The sequence below is a fragment of the Pimephales promelas genome, chromosome 25 (genome assembly GCF_988280905.1).
Source record: "Pimephales promelas chromosome 25, fPimPro1.hap1.1, whole genome shotgun sequence".
NCBI lineage: Eukaryota > Metazoa > Chordata > Actinopteri > Cypriniformes > Leuciscidae > Pimephales > Pimephales promelas.
The window spans coordinates 25,356,638-25,369,440 of record NC_142793.1 but is presented as its reverse complement, the minus strand read 5'-3'; the positions used below and the strand labels follow the sequence as shown (position 1 = coordinate 25,369,440).

At 36.1% G+C, this 12,803-nt stretch overlaps 1 protein-coding gene across 4 annotated transcripts; it reads right to left on the bottom strand.

Moving 5' to 3' along the window:
- Positions 1-869: 869 nt before the first annotated feature.
- Positions 870-12,758, bottom strand: rab3il1 (RAB3A interacting protein (rabin3)-like 1). Of its 4 annotated transcripts, none has more exons than XM_089127419.1 (12): positions 12,670-12,758; positions 10,849-11,113; positions 9,195-9,372; positions 8,318-8,413; positions 6,752-6,829; positions 5,837-6,049; positions 4,533-4,661; positions 4,346-4,452; positions 2,988-3,011; positions 2,685-2,784; positions 2,529-2,595; positions 870-1,690 (listed from the first exon to the last, which is right to left on the bottom strand). In XM_089127419.1, exons 2-12 carry the CDS (start codon positions 11,040-11,042, stop codon positions 1,605-1,607), a joined length of 1,272 nt encoding a protein of 423 aa, XP_088983545.1. In that variant the 5' UTR covers positions 11,043-11,113; positions 12,670-12,758; the 3' UTR covers positions 870-1,604. The 4 variants fall into 4 exon arrangements, with proteins under 4 accessions (XP_088983545.1, XP_088983547.1, XP_088983546.1 ...); XM_089127421.1 differs by lacking the exons at positions 10,849-11,113; positions 12,670-12,758 and adding exons at positions 9,963-10,148; positions 10,254-10,415; XM_089127420.1 differs by lacking the exon at positions 2,988-3,011.
- Between the last annotated feature and the right edge of the window lie 45 nt (positions 12,759-12,803).

Below are 12,803 nucleotides of genomic sequence, written 5' to 3'. Positions count from 1 at the left end.
TTTCTGAATTAACGAGTAAATTTTTCATGAGAAAATTTTTTTTTGCACTGTTTTTCTGAATTAACGAGTTAATTTTTCGTGAGAAAAAAATTTTTTGCACTGTTTTTCTGAATTAACGAGTTAATTTTTCGTGAGAAAAAATTTTTTTGCACTGTTTTTCTGAATTAACGAGTTAATTTTTCGTGAGAAAAAAAGTTTTTGCTCTGTTTTTCTGAATTAACGAGTTAATTTTTCATGAGAGAATTTTTTTTGCTCTGTTTTTCTGAATTAATGAGTTAATTTTTCATGAGAAAATTTTTTTTGCACTGTTTTTCTGAATTAACGAGTTAATTTTTCATGAGAAAATTTTTTTTGGCACTGTTTTTCTGAATTAACGAGTTAAATTTTCATGAGAGAATTTTTTTTGCTCTGTTTTTCTGAATTAATGAGTTAATTTTTCATGAGAAAAAGTTTTTGCTCAGTTTTTCTGAATTAATGAGTTAATTTTTCGTGAGGAAAAAAAAATTCCATGAAAAATTAACTCGTTAGTTCAGAAAAACAGAGCAAAAAAAATTTTCTCATGAAAAATTAACTCGTTAATTCAGAAAAACAGAGCAAAAAAAATTTTCTCATGAAAAATTAACTCATTAATTCAGAAAAACAGAGCAAAAAAATTTTCTCATGAAAAATTAACTCGTTAATTCAGAAAAACAGAGCAAAAAAATTTTTCTCATGAAAAATTAACTCATTAATTCAGAAAAACAGAGCAAAAAAATTTTCTCATGAAAAATTAACTCGTTAATTCAGAAAAACAGAGCAAAAAAATTTTTCTCATGAAAAATTAACTCATTAATTCAGAAAAACAGAGCAAAAAAATTTTCTCATGAAAAATTAACTCGTTAATTCAGAAAAACAGAGCAAAAAAATTTTTCTCATGAAAAATTAACTCATTAATTCAGAAAAACAGTAGATTTTTTTTTCTTCAAGTGAATGCAATACACCTCCGTAGTAACAGACCAAGACTCGCGTGGCACATTTCTTGGCACTTTAAGGAGGTTGCATAGAAAAGACCCGTGGAGGATTGTCCATTCAAAGCTAATGTGCACAGAAGTAACCGGTGCACAAAGCATGCTGGGACAGAAAGCGCCTTAGTGCATTGCATATTCAAGATAGTGTTCAAGCTCGAGAACGGCCTTATGATTCGAGAACTGCTTCTATTGTTGGAATTATCATATAAAACATTCACATGTGTGTAACATAGTACTTCCGAGAAAACAAACAAAGCAAATAAAAGCCAATTATTCTGCTATCTTTCTAGAATTCTATTTAACTGGTTTAGATTTGACCGATTGTTGTCCGTCGCTGTGTGTAAACAGGAACACTAGATGAGCTGAAAACCTAAGGTTTGACTATAAGAGACTATTTACCGGAAAATTGAAATATAACATGTTTACCTCTTTTTAACACACTAGGGTTTACCAAAAGCAAAAATAACACAGAACTGCAATGCTGTTATTCCATTGGCTCAGGGGAAAGAGTTCTTCTGTAGTGTTTCCCTGAATACATGTATGAACAGGGGAGTGTGTGAGTGAATGTTGAGATGTGTTTCTGTGTTTTCTGCTTCTCTAGCTCTCCTCCGTCAGGAAATATCCCAGTTTGGCCACGCTCATCTCTCTCCGCAGACGCATCACTTCCCAAAACATCAGCTGAACTGCAACCAGAGGAACATCACAGTTTTCTTCTGACATACTTTATTGGAATAGAAATATCCACTGTTTAACGCCATTTTGAAATACCAACTAAATGATTGATTAGTTCAATAACAAATCACTTAATATTAAATGTGTTATGTATTTAATATAATATTCAAACATATATATATATATATTTTATATATATATATATTTATATAAATTTTATATATATATATATGAAGAGTTCAGATGCAAAAGCCTCTAAGTGCCATTTGAAATTTTCTTCTAGAATGATCATTTTTATCAAGCTTGTATATTTAAGTTCAGTGATTTCACTTAAATGGCAATGATAATTACCTATTAATTGTTATTTAAGTGAAATTACTGAACTTAAATATACAAGTTTGATAAAAATCATCATTAAAGAAGAAAATTTCAAATGGCATTTAGAGGCTTTTGCATCTGAACTCTTCATATATTTATATATTTATATGTATATATATTTATATATATATATAAATTTATATATATATATATATATATTTATTTATATATATATATATATATATATATATACACACACACACACACTAGGGCTGTCAAACGATTAATCGCATCCAAAATAAAAGTTTGTGTTTACATAATACATGTGGGTGCACTGTGTATAATTATTTTGTATAAATATAAATACACACACATGCTTGTATATATTTAGGAATATTTTCATGTATATACTGTATAGATTTATAATACATATATAAATATTTTATATATAAATAATATTTTTTTTCTTAAATATACATGCATGTGTGTGCATTTATATACAAAATAATAATACAGAGTCGATGAACTCACCGTCTTGTCTGACGAGGCCCTGCTGGATGTACCTGATGTAAGTGAAGAAGTTACACACCGCTGTGATCTGTGAGGAGAGAGCACTGATGTATGAACTGCTCCTGAAATAAACATCTCGTTTCCTGTGATATAGATATGGGAGTGATTTAGACGTACCCGAGCTCTGCTAGACGGAGATATATAGTAGTAATTCTCTTTATCTCCCAGTTTGATGCGATGTCGGCAGGGGCGGGACATCCCGCTCAACGCGCACTTACTGTTCAAGCAAAAGAGAACAAAGAGCAATGAAGCTGTCAATCAAATCACTTAACGCTCTTGACACGAGCCGGCATGTCGTAATTACCAGATTTATATAAAAGAATTAACTAATAAACATTCTCCAGACAGATAGGGACTGATGATGTCATGTGCTGGTGTGAAACAGGATTTCATGCACATTTGGTTCTCGGAATCACTTACGTTTCTATCGGTGTCCGGCAACCGCTGTGAAAACAACCCCAAATCAAACAGTGATTAAAGTGCGATTAAAGTGCGATTAAAGCGTGACTTCCAAGATCAAAGTGCAATTGCTCTGATTTACAGTAGGGATGGGCAGCGATTAATCGCATACAAAATAAAAGTTTGTGTTTACATAATATATGTTTGTGTAGTGTGTATAATTAATTTGTATATATAAATACCCACACATGCATGTATATATTTGATATATATTTATTCACAATTAATATTATATATAAATATTTGATGTATTAATAACACATTTTTCTTAAATATATACATGCATGTGTGTGTATTTATATATACAAATTAATTATACACACTACACCCACATATATTATGTAAACACAAACTTTTATTTTGGATGCGATTAATCGTTGCCCATTCCTAATTTACAGTGTTTATCTATGTATTTGATTACAGAATTTAAAGAGGATCCCACTTGCTACATGTCAAACCCAAGTATTTTAACTTTAGTCAGGATTGTCCCGAGCGTTATCCAGGTGAGGCAGTCAGAAAGAGGTGTTGGTGTGAAGATATGAAGTGTTTATGCACTCAAGCATGCAGTATTGGGAAATTTAAGCCATGCATGTCATCAAAGAGATCTCTGTATCAGCGTCGCCTCCATTGTAGTCTCAAGTTTCTTCCGGGAACGAACACGTCACAATATTCCTCATAATAATTAATACGCAGAATAAAGGGGCGGGGCCTGTTTGAGTTAGTTAGTAGTGTATTGAAACTCGCGTTTATGGTAAGGGGCGGGATTTCCCAAACATGCACAAATCTCTTGACCAATCACAACACACTGATCCAGCCGACCAATCAGAGCACAGTGTGCTTTTCAGAAGGAGGGGCTTCATAGAGACAGTTTGAGTTAAAGGGATACTCCACTTTTTTTGGAAATAGGCTCATTTTACCACTCCCCCAGAGTTAAAAAGTTGGGTTTCACCGTTTTCTAATGTATTCAGCCGATATTCTGATATTTAGAAGAATATCAGTAACCAGACAGTTTCTGGTCTCATTGACTTCCATAGTATATTTTTTTTCCTACGACAGAATTCAATGAGACCAGAAAATATCTGATTACTGACATTCTTCTAAATATTAGAAAATCGGCTGAATGGATTTGAAAACGGTAAAACTGTTTAACTCTGGGGGAGTTGTAAAATGAGCCTATTTCCAAAAAAAGCGGACTATCCCTTTAAAAACACATTATAAAACACAAGTAATGCACATTATCTGAAAAAGTATAGTATTATCAGTCTAAATTTCTTAAATTGGTGATGGATGTGTTTTGTGTGTACAGCTACATGACTTACTTGGGTCCTCCACACTCGATGTCTTTGACCGTGGGCAGCGACGACATGGCTACAGGCTCGATGGTGAGAGAGTTGTTCTCCACGGCGCACTGGACAGACTGAGACAACTGGAGGAAAACCACGAGAGAAGGTCTGAGAGAACGGGAAACGCACAGAACGAGAGCAGAGCTGATGTACACTGGCGTACCTCAGAACATGTGAATGAGAGGCAGGGTCCGATATCTTCCCTGAACACCCGGCCGATGAACGCCGAGGAGCGATCCAGACCCGGCTTCTCCTTCCACGAGAGGAACTCCGCGAACAACACCGAGTCCAGCTACATCACAGAAGATTAGGCTTCATGGTTTTAACCACTCAGTGAATTGAATTCATGCTCTTTTTCTTTTTAAATGTGTTGATTGCTATTTTGTTTTGTTTCTCTGCTGAAAAAAGCTGGTTTGCTGGTCCAGGATATTTTAGTAAATGCATTAAATAATATTACAGTGACTAAAAAAAAGCAATATAATGCAATACATTTGTTACAGTACAGTATTATCAGTGAATAAAAACACAGCTGTTCATTGTTATCTCATGTCAGCTCAGGTCCATTAAATATGTATTAGTAAATAGTAAAGAGCTATGTTAACTAATGGAATCTTATTGTGACTATTATTTATAAACTACTAAAGTATTTATTACTATTTTGAATTAGATTTTATTTTTATATTTTCATTTAAGTGTGTAATTTTTGCCATTAATTATCTAATATTTACATTTTATTTCAGCTTTATTTCAATTAAAGAAAATTAATTTAATTTAACAATGGGAGATTTGGGTATCTCCAGCTAAACCAGCAAACCACTTTTTGGGCTGTATTATTATTGCTTTTTTTCACCAGGGAATGAAAGCAAGCAAGCAAGAAAGAAAAATAAGTTCTAAAGTTTTCATTTGTAACCCTTTGTACCCTGTTGCCATAGAGAGAGTTCACACACAGGTCACACTGACCAGCTGAGCAGGAATCAGACACACAGTATCAGACAGAGGAGAACAGGAACTGCACAGATCGGAGGAAAAGAGAGGAAGAACAGCAGGAAATTCAGTGATCAAAGTTTCACCATGCAGGTACAGACCAACACTAGTCTCTAAAGCCGACTTCGGTACCAAGCATCATTGATGTATAGACCATTTCACAAGATGTAAACAACACTGGTCCAGAAGCACTTCCTGTTTCAGTTTTGTAACACTACATAAAAGCTGGGATAAAATACAACCAACAGAACATTTAAAACTGATTTAAAAAGTTAAACAAACATCTTTAAGATGTTTTCTTTACATGTGAAATAAAGAAAACAGTTACAAACTGAAACAGGAAGTGCTTCTGGACCAGTGTTGTTTACATCTTGTGAAATGGTCTATATTCACAACAATTGGTATATAAAACAACTTGGTACCGAAGTCCGTCCTTTGGACAACACTATGGGCCGGTGATCTTGTCCAGCAGTGTGTTTGTACCTCTCTGTCCTCCCTGTTTGCCGCTGCGTCGGTCGGCGGTGGCTCCGTCTGCAGCTGGAGGGCTCCGCTGGCGCTCTTGTTGCGCGTGTGGCCCCGGGCCCGGCTGGAGCCCGGAGACAGCAGCTGAGGGTGGAGCTGGCGGTTCGGGGAGGCGGGCGTAGAGGTCAACACCAGGGTTTTTAGAGCAGAGACCTCCGCCTGCAGGACGTCAATCTGAGACGACAGATGTGCAGAAAGAGTGAGCAAAGAGTTAGACAGACAGAGAGAGACAGATAGAGAGCCTAAGTCCCGCCCCTCAGCTTCCGGCTCATGGGACCTTATTTCGGAAAAAATATGAATGGTAGTCAATGGCGAGAGACAACTTATCTTTTTATTCCGTCTGAACTGTGCCCTCAATTACACATATGATGTTTGTCAATTTAAAAGATAATTCTGAAAGTCAAAAACGTCGCGGTTTGTCATAAAACAGAAGAGTAACATTTAGTTTTATGTGAACTACATCTCCCAGGAAGCGAAACGAGATCCGCTGCTCGTGTGTGTGTGTGCAGTCTGGTACAACACACTCGTTTATAAACACGATTATAACGTAAGACTGTAGAAACAATGACAGACGTTAGCCTCAGTAAAGTTAGCTTCATTCATTGGGAGAAAATGTGCGCCTTTGGGATTTGTAGTCTTTGTAATTACGTATTTTCACAGTCTTATACCTCAACGGTTTCACATCAAACTGCGACTTTCTTTACTTTAAAATGTATCTTTTAAATCGACAAACATCATATGTGTAATTCAGGGCACAATTCAAACGATTGTCTCTCGCCATTGACTACCATTCAATATTTTTCCGAAATAAGGTCCCATGGTGGTCGACCGGAAGGGGAGGGGCTTAGGCTCACTATAGAGAGAGACAGACAGCACCTTGCCCTGCGCCTCCTTCAGCTGTTTCTCCGCCGCCGCCTGCTTCACGTTGGCCTCTCGCACCATCTTATGAGCCTCCTAGAGACACACAGGTTTGTGACAGCATTTTACCAATGTTTTTATAAATAACTATGCTTGCAGCCAGTAATTAGTTACTGTAATTTAATTACTTTTCCCTTGAAAATGTAAAGTAAGGGATTACTCTTCATTTATCTGTAATTTAATTACAGTTACTTCTGATGTAATTGAGGTAAATACTGTGTATAGATCAATCCGATCTCACAGCGATTCGTATGCATTTTATGAGGTGTCTAAATTTCGTATAAATTATTGTAAAATATGTATGAAAAAAGTGTGAAATGTCATGAGATCAGACTGACATAAAACAATAGCGGGTTTAACATCAAAATGTACTGTGTGATGTTAAAAAAGTATGTTTTTATAATGTAATCTCCGCCTTGGTCAGTTTAGGGATAATTCATGCAATTTTATAGTATTTATTTGTAAGAATTAAAACAGATTCATGTCTATCCTTGTATTATCCAGCTGGTTGAGATTGATATGGGATTTTGAAAGTAATTAAAAAAGTAATTAAATACTTTTTAGAGAGAGTAATTAGTACAGTAATCTAATTACACTGTTGAAGAGGTAATTAGTAACTAGTAATTAATTACTTTTTAGAGTAACTTACCCAACACTGCTTGCAGCGTTTTTTATTTATTGATTTAATGATAATTGTGAGATTACATTAATTATTTTTACATTAAAAATTAATTATAATATGTTTTATTCTGGACTTGACATTAACACTTACTAAATGTGTGAGTATTGCAGAAGAGGTGTTTAACGCAGTCAGTCTTACGAGCCACTTTTATTTGTATAATAAATTTTTTCAATTGAAGTCTTAAATTTAAAAAGGGATCTGAAATAATAAATGTAGAGTGTTGTCAATCAATGCATAGATACTGAAATATCTGAATATTCATTTTCCGACAGAATAGATACAGATACATTTTCTCTCTGATCTCATCTCAGTGACTCTCTCACTCCTGCAGATTTTGTGCTCACACCCAAAGTTAGGCACATAAAGAGCCTCTCAGGACTAAATTGAATTTGTTTTCATGTCTTAAAATACACACAAAATAATATCAAAATGCAGGTATTGGCGAGTATTCGTGTAAACACAGTCAGTCATGTTTTAAGTGAACGTAAACCACTGAGAAAGGAAACGCATGTGTAACAGTGTAATGGATCCCCGTGTCAGGTCTTAAAGTTAAAGCAGCCTAATATACCGGCTGCCAAATTATGATATAATATTAAAGATATCTATATTGGGGTTTTTCCCCATGGTATCGATGTCATGGCTAGTAACAATTTTAAATTGTGAAATAATTTTTATAATAAAAATGAATTTGTCACACAACAGGACCATTTAAAATGAGATTACAATTTTTTTTAGAAACAGTGACCAGTTAAGATGACCACTTTCCCTCATAAATACATCAACATCACCACACAATAGTCCTCTATATTCAGTGTCAATGATGTCACATTAGTCCCGCCCACCTCAAACAGACTGGCGGTTAGTTCCTCCAGTTCCTGCTCGAGCTGATTCCTGACATGAGACAGTCTGACACACTCCTCGTCTTTCAGCTTCAGCTCCTGAAACACAGACAACGCTCAATAAATCAGAACTGAATCAAATAGGAGAACATTTGAATGATTCGTTCATATTTCCAAGCAGTTCACATTAATGTTCTAACGGGCACCAGCATCATTAGATAGAACAATAATAAAACAATAAATAAGTTTAATAAAAATAATAAGACATTTATTTAAAAATAACAAGGCTATGAGCAGATGTATCTCCATTATTGAACTGTTGACACTGCTGCTATTTTGTTTGACTCACATGACAACAGTCAAATGAGTGACGTTGTAGGCTAGTTTACAAAATAAACTACATTTCCAACTTTCAATTATGGTTTGACAAAGACCTGAGCAGTTATTACTACTCTGAAACACATCATTTGTAACATGAAACCGTGAGCTGGAGCTTTAAAGATCCGAAACACTGATCTGAAGAACCTACAATGAAACATCAAGACTTTTCGTTTTCTTAGCTAAATGTAAAGTCTCCCCAAAACATTACTTTTGATATTTTGGAATGGAATGGAACGGAATATAATAGAATGGAATAGACCGTAATAGAATGGAACAGAATAGAATGGAATAGAAAAGAACGGAATAAAATTGAATAGAATAGATCGGAATAGAATGGAATATATTGGAACAGAATGGAATAGAAGAAAATGGAATAGTTCGGAACAGAATGGAACGGAATAGATCGGAATAGAATGGAATGGATTTGAACTGAATAGAATGGAATAGATCGGAACAGAATGGAACGGAATAGAATGGAAAAGAACAGAACATGTGGGACCTTTTGTGCAGCATCCAGCTGGTCTCTGAGGAATTCTGTTCCCTTCTCCTTGATCTCCAGAGAGGAACTCCGCAGACGGGACATGTCGTAGGTCTCGTGTCTGTGTGCTCCTGCCTCCTCCGGGGGCATCTTCTTCCTCTGCCCCCCATCACGCTCCTCTGGCTCCAGGTCGACCAATCTGCAGGAAACAATTATTGATTATTTTATGGTCACAATGATTTGGTCCAAAAGAGTGGGAATGTAGCCTATATGAAAACCCAAGTTTTTTGTTTTTTTTTAGTTTTTTTTTTTACTCTGTCATCATTTACTCGTCCTCGAGTTCTTCCAATCCTGCACGAGACTTTCGTCTGTTAAATAGAAGATATTTTGAGGAATGTCATCGACTGTTTAGTTTAGTTACCCATATTCTTCAAAATATCTTCTTTTGTCTTTTAAAAAAGAAACTAATAAATGTTTGGAAATTGGAATAACCTAAAGACAAGTAAATGATGATAAAAATATTAATTTTGGGGTAAACGGTCGTCGGTCACTCCCTTTAAATTGGTTCCTGTAAAGATTAAATTTTACGAATCGAATCGTTGAGCCCGAGGATATCACACTCATATATCACAAGGATATCACAAGTCTTCGAAGAAAAATATGATTATATGACTGTAACGTTAACCCTCAAATAGACCCCACTGTGATTACTAACTGTTCTTAATAAGAAGACCCCATAAAATCCCAACTCCCGAAAGTTAATCCAGTCATGAAAATATAACGCCATACCCTTCTTCAACTAGCATTAAGGAGCTGTCTGTGGGTCAATTAATAAACGCTCGTGTGTGATTATGATCAAAATCAGCCCTGTTTATGTAATTCATCGCTCCGTGGCAGTCGCGGCATTTCCCGTGTACACTCCCCGCCCTTCCCCTCCCCTCGCCCGGCTACAGGACTCGCCGCGACCCGCTGAGTCTGACGACAACACGAACACAGAAACAATCACAAAGTGAACTACCAAAGTTAACAGTATTGCAGAATTGCAGCTCCGCTTCCTGAAATAAAGAGTAAGAGATTTACCAGTAGATCCCGCTGCGGTTTCCCGAACACGACTGAGATATAGCAGAAATCTGATCAGATAAACACTCCGTAATCCGGATCCGACAGAGAAATCGGTGTTTAGATTGACTTTGTTTTGGGTAGGACAGTCAGACAGACTTTCCTCTGAGATTGAGCAGGAAAAATGTCCAGCTGTCAATCACGGGTCACATGACTCAGTGGAGGCATCCAGGAATCACGTGATGTGCCCGTGTTTTTATTTATATTTATGTTAGCCCATGTTGTTTGTTCAGAACATGTTTGGTCTGTGATTTTTGTATTATATTGTTTAGATAGTTTATTGTTTATATAGGTCTGTTCCATTCTGTTTGTTATGCTTTATGTTTTTATTATTTTTATGTTTATAATTACTGACTGACTTTCACACATTGTTATTGTGTGTACAGTTCTGTGTATTCAGCAGAATTAGAGATTACATCCTCTTTTTTCATTCTCTAAAATAATTGTGGGTGGAAGATTTTGCTTTGTCACCATTTTTTAACAGTTTTTACACAAAGCCATCGAAACAAAGACAGTATTGCTTTGGTATTTTTGCTTAGGTGAAGTCTGGACGTACCTCCCGACCGGACATCTCTCTCCCTCTGCCGTGTGCTGATCCGTAAGATCAGCATTCCCGAAGAATGTAGGTGAGGAGTACACTGCTATCCCAGAATTCCCTGCCACCAGCAGCTCGTACCCTGGGACAGACCAGGACCGTGCTGGAGGAGAGCAGGAGAGCTGCACACGGTGGATTCCTTCAAAAATGTCCATCACGGAAAGTATATTCACTCAAACACACACACACACACACACACACACTGAGAGTGTTCACTTCAGCCAGCCTGTTAAAGACACAAGAGATTACATTCAAGCTCAGAGACATTGTAGTTTATTCCTGCCTTAGTTTCCATTCAGTTGATCAAAGTGTAACTAAAGCATTGCACCATGTTTGCCACAGTTAAACATTCTCTCGAGAGACCAAACGGAAAGCATTTAACCGTAGAAACGGACAAATGGTCGATCCACCACATTTACCCTTATTATTTATTTTACAGTAGTGGTCAAAAGTGATGTCTGGAGGTGATATTTGACTTTCTACAGTCGAAAAGAAATTAAGGTTTTTGATGAAAACATTCCAGGATTTTCTCCATATAATGGACTTCAATGGGGACCAAACGGTTCAAGGTCCAAATGAGAGTTTCAGTGGAGCTTTAAACGACACCAGACGATGAATAAGGGTCTTATCTAGCGAAACGATCGCTCATTTAATAAATAAATAACAAAGTTTTAAGTTTAAGTTTTATAAGCACAAACGCTCGCCTCGGACTCTCCTGGCGTGACTCTCCTGTTCGAACTCGTTCATCAAAATGAACAAATCTTTTTTCGAGTCATTTTGTTCATTTAATGCTTAAACTTTTTTTTATTTATTTTTTAAATTTCGCTTGATAAGACCCTCATTCATCGTCTGGTGTCGTTTAAAGCCCTTTGAAGCTGCACTGAAACTCTCATTTGGACCTTGAACCGGTTGGACCCCATTGAAGTCCATTATATGGAGAAAATCCTGGAACGTTTTCATCAAAAACCTTAAAGTCCCCGTGAACCGGAAGTTGCAAACGATTTTTCTCCAGTGCTGTGACGTATTTCCAAGTGAAACGGAATATTGAACAGAGGGCAGGGTTTTACTCTAGAGCTCCTCCTCTCCATCTCTCGCTCATAGCAAACTAACGGTTTGAGGGGAGTGGTTAAGCGTTTCCCCACCCAAGTTGTGAAACCTACGTCATCAGAAAAAGAAACCGTTCCAGACCGGAAGTAACTTTTCAGATTTTGATTAAAGATTACCAAGGTAAAACATTTTTTAAATATATTTTTACTTGCACGGATTAATTGTTCACCACAAGACTAGTAATATGCGCTAACAAAGTAAATAGGTTCAATTTTGATTTCACGGGGACTTTAATTTCTTTTCGACTGAAGAAAGAAAGACATGGACAACTTGGATGACATGAGGGTGAAAATAATCAGCAAAAGTTTTTTTTAAAAGTGAACTACTCCTTTAATGACTCAATCGAACCATCAAAATATTAATATATATATATAAACATGATACCACAGTGCTTTTATATATACTGATTACCATGGTATTTTCAAGTTAATTATAAAAATACCATGGTATTACATTGATAATAAATTATATATACATATGTTTGGGTATTCAAAAATAAACATTATTACATTAAATGAAGAAATAATAATACTAAATCCTGCAGTCAGTAACATTTATAGTTGCTTTTTTAACAGAGAAAGTATCATTTTTAATTGTGCCATAGATGCATTAACAAGTCTTAGTCCTTTCCATGTCAAAAACAAGCACAGAACGCATCAGATAAATCAGTCTTACCGCAGTGTGTGTCTTCCTGCACTCTCATTCCGTCAAACTCTCCCTCAGAAGCTGTTTTCGAGAGCGGTTTGCAAGTCTTCACATTGGTTGACCGAAGTCCCAGCTCAGGGGTTAATGAAACGCACCGGGGCATT